This window comes from Austrofundulus limnaeus, unplaced genomic scaffold (genome assembly GCF_001266775.1).
Source record: "Austrofundulus limnaeus strain Quisiro unplaced genomic scaffold, Austrofundulus_limnaeus-1.0 Scaffold803, whole genome shotgun sequence".
Taxonomy (NCBI): Eukaryota; Metazoa; Chordata; class Actinopteri; order Cyprinodontiformes; family Rivulidae; genus Austrofundulus; species Austrofundulus limnaeus.
Window position 1 is genome coordinate 138,178 of NW_013953205.1, and position 1,310 is coordinate 139,487.

The 1,310-nt window shown below is 48.4% G+C and overlaps 1 protein-coding gene across 1 annotated transcript in view; it reads left to right on the forward strand.

Moving 5' to 3' along the window:
* The window catches only part of rpl35a (ribosomal protein L35a), a 3,451-nt gene extending 2,537 nt beyond the window's left edge, over positions 1-914 (forward strand). The window contains exons 3-5 of the mRNA XM_014028761.1: positions 347-499; positions 576-720; positions 842-914. Coding sequence (XP_013884215.1) covers positions 347-499; positions 576-720; positions 842-865 — 322 coding nt within the window. The 3' untranslated portion in view covers positions 866-914. The remainder of the gene's footprint in view (positions 1-346; positions 500-575; positions 721-841) is intronic.
* Positions 915-1,310: the final 396 nt, after the last annotated feature.

Genomic DNA, 1,310 nt, shown 5'->3' on the forward strand with positions numbered 1-1,310 from the left:
CGACCTCAGTAAAGTGTGTGTACCGACCTCAGTAAAGTGTGTGTACCGACCACAGTAAAGTGTGTGTACTGACCACAGTAAAGTGTGTATACTGACCACAGTGTGTGTACTGACCACAGTGTGTGTACTGTCACAGTAAAGTGTACCGACCACAATAAAGTGTGTGTACTGTGTGTACTGACCACAGTAAAGTGCGTGTACTGAGCACAGTAAAATGTGTGTACTGTCACAGTAAAGTGTGTGTACTGTCACAGTAAAGTGTGTACTGTGTGTACCGACCTCAGTAAAGTGTGTGTACTGTGTGTACCGACCTCAGTAAAGTGTGTACTGTGTGTACTGACCTCAGACTGTGGAGTAAGGCCGTCTTCACCGGCTACAAGCGAGGCCTGAGGAACCAGCGGGAGCACACGGCGCTGCTGAAGCTGGAGGGCTGCTACAGCAGAGACCAGGTGGACTTCTACCTGGGCAAACGCTGCGCCTTCGTCTACAAGGCCAAGAAGTAAGGAGGAGCCCCCGCCGGGTCCTGACCCGGGCTCGCCTCAGGGRCTGACCCCGCCTCTGCTTTGTGTCTGCAGGAACACGGTGACGCCCGGAGGGAAACCCAACCGGACCCGGGTGATCTGGGGCAAGGTGACCCGCCCTCACGGGAACAGCGGGATGGTCCGGGCCAAGTTCACCAGCAACCTGCCGGCTAAAGCCATCGGACACAGAATCAGAGTGGTGAGTTCTGGTTCTGGTTCTGACGGCCTCTCGTCTCGTGGGTCCTGATGTGTTCACTCAATGTTTAAACTGAAACAAACTGCTGGCTTTTATTTTGACAGTCTGCTTCCTGTCTCCACAGATGCTGTACCCCTCTCGGGTGTGATGAAGAGTCGTCTGGATGTTTGTACAGAAAAATAAAGACATCAGTGAAACCACGGGCTCCATGTTTGTTTATTGATCAGTCAGCTGATTGACGAGCAGTGGAACTGAACATGAGAGGTTCTGGTTGGTCCGGTCCACTTTMAAAGACTGGACCTCAGATGACAGGAAGAGAGAAGCTGTTTGTGTTCAAAACAAAGATGTAAATTTGTCAGCTGATCGAGGAACCTTATCACAAAATGATCCAAGTCTTGGTTTGGTGCTGATCAATAAATCATAATAAAGTTTTATTAAAGATAAACAAGATTAAACCTGAAAAACTGGTTTAAACCTTGTTTTAAATGGGGAGCACTGTCAGCCATCTTGGTCAGGTCAACTCCTTTTACTCTATTAACAAGTTAAAGGTTTGAGGTGTTAAAGCAGAGAGCACGTTTTTTCTTTTTTTTTTT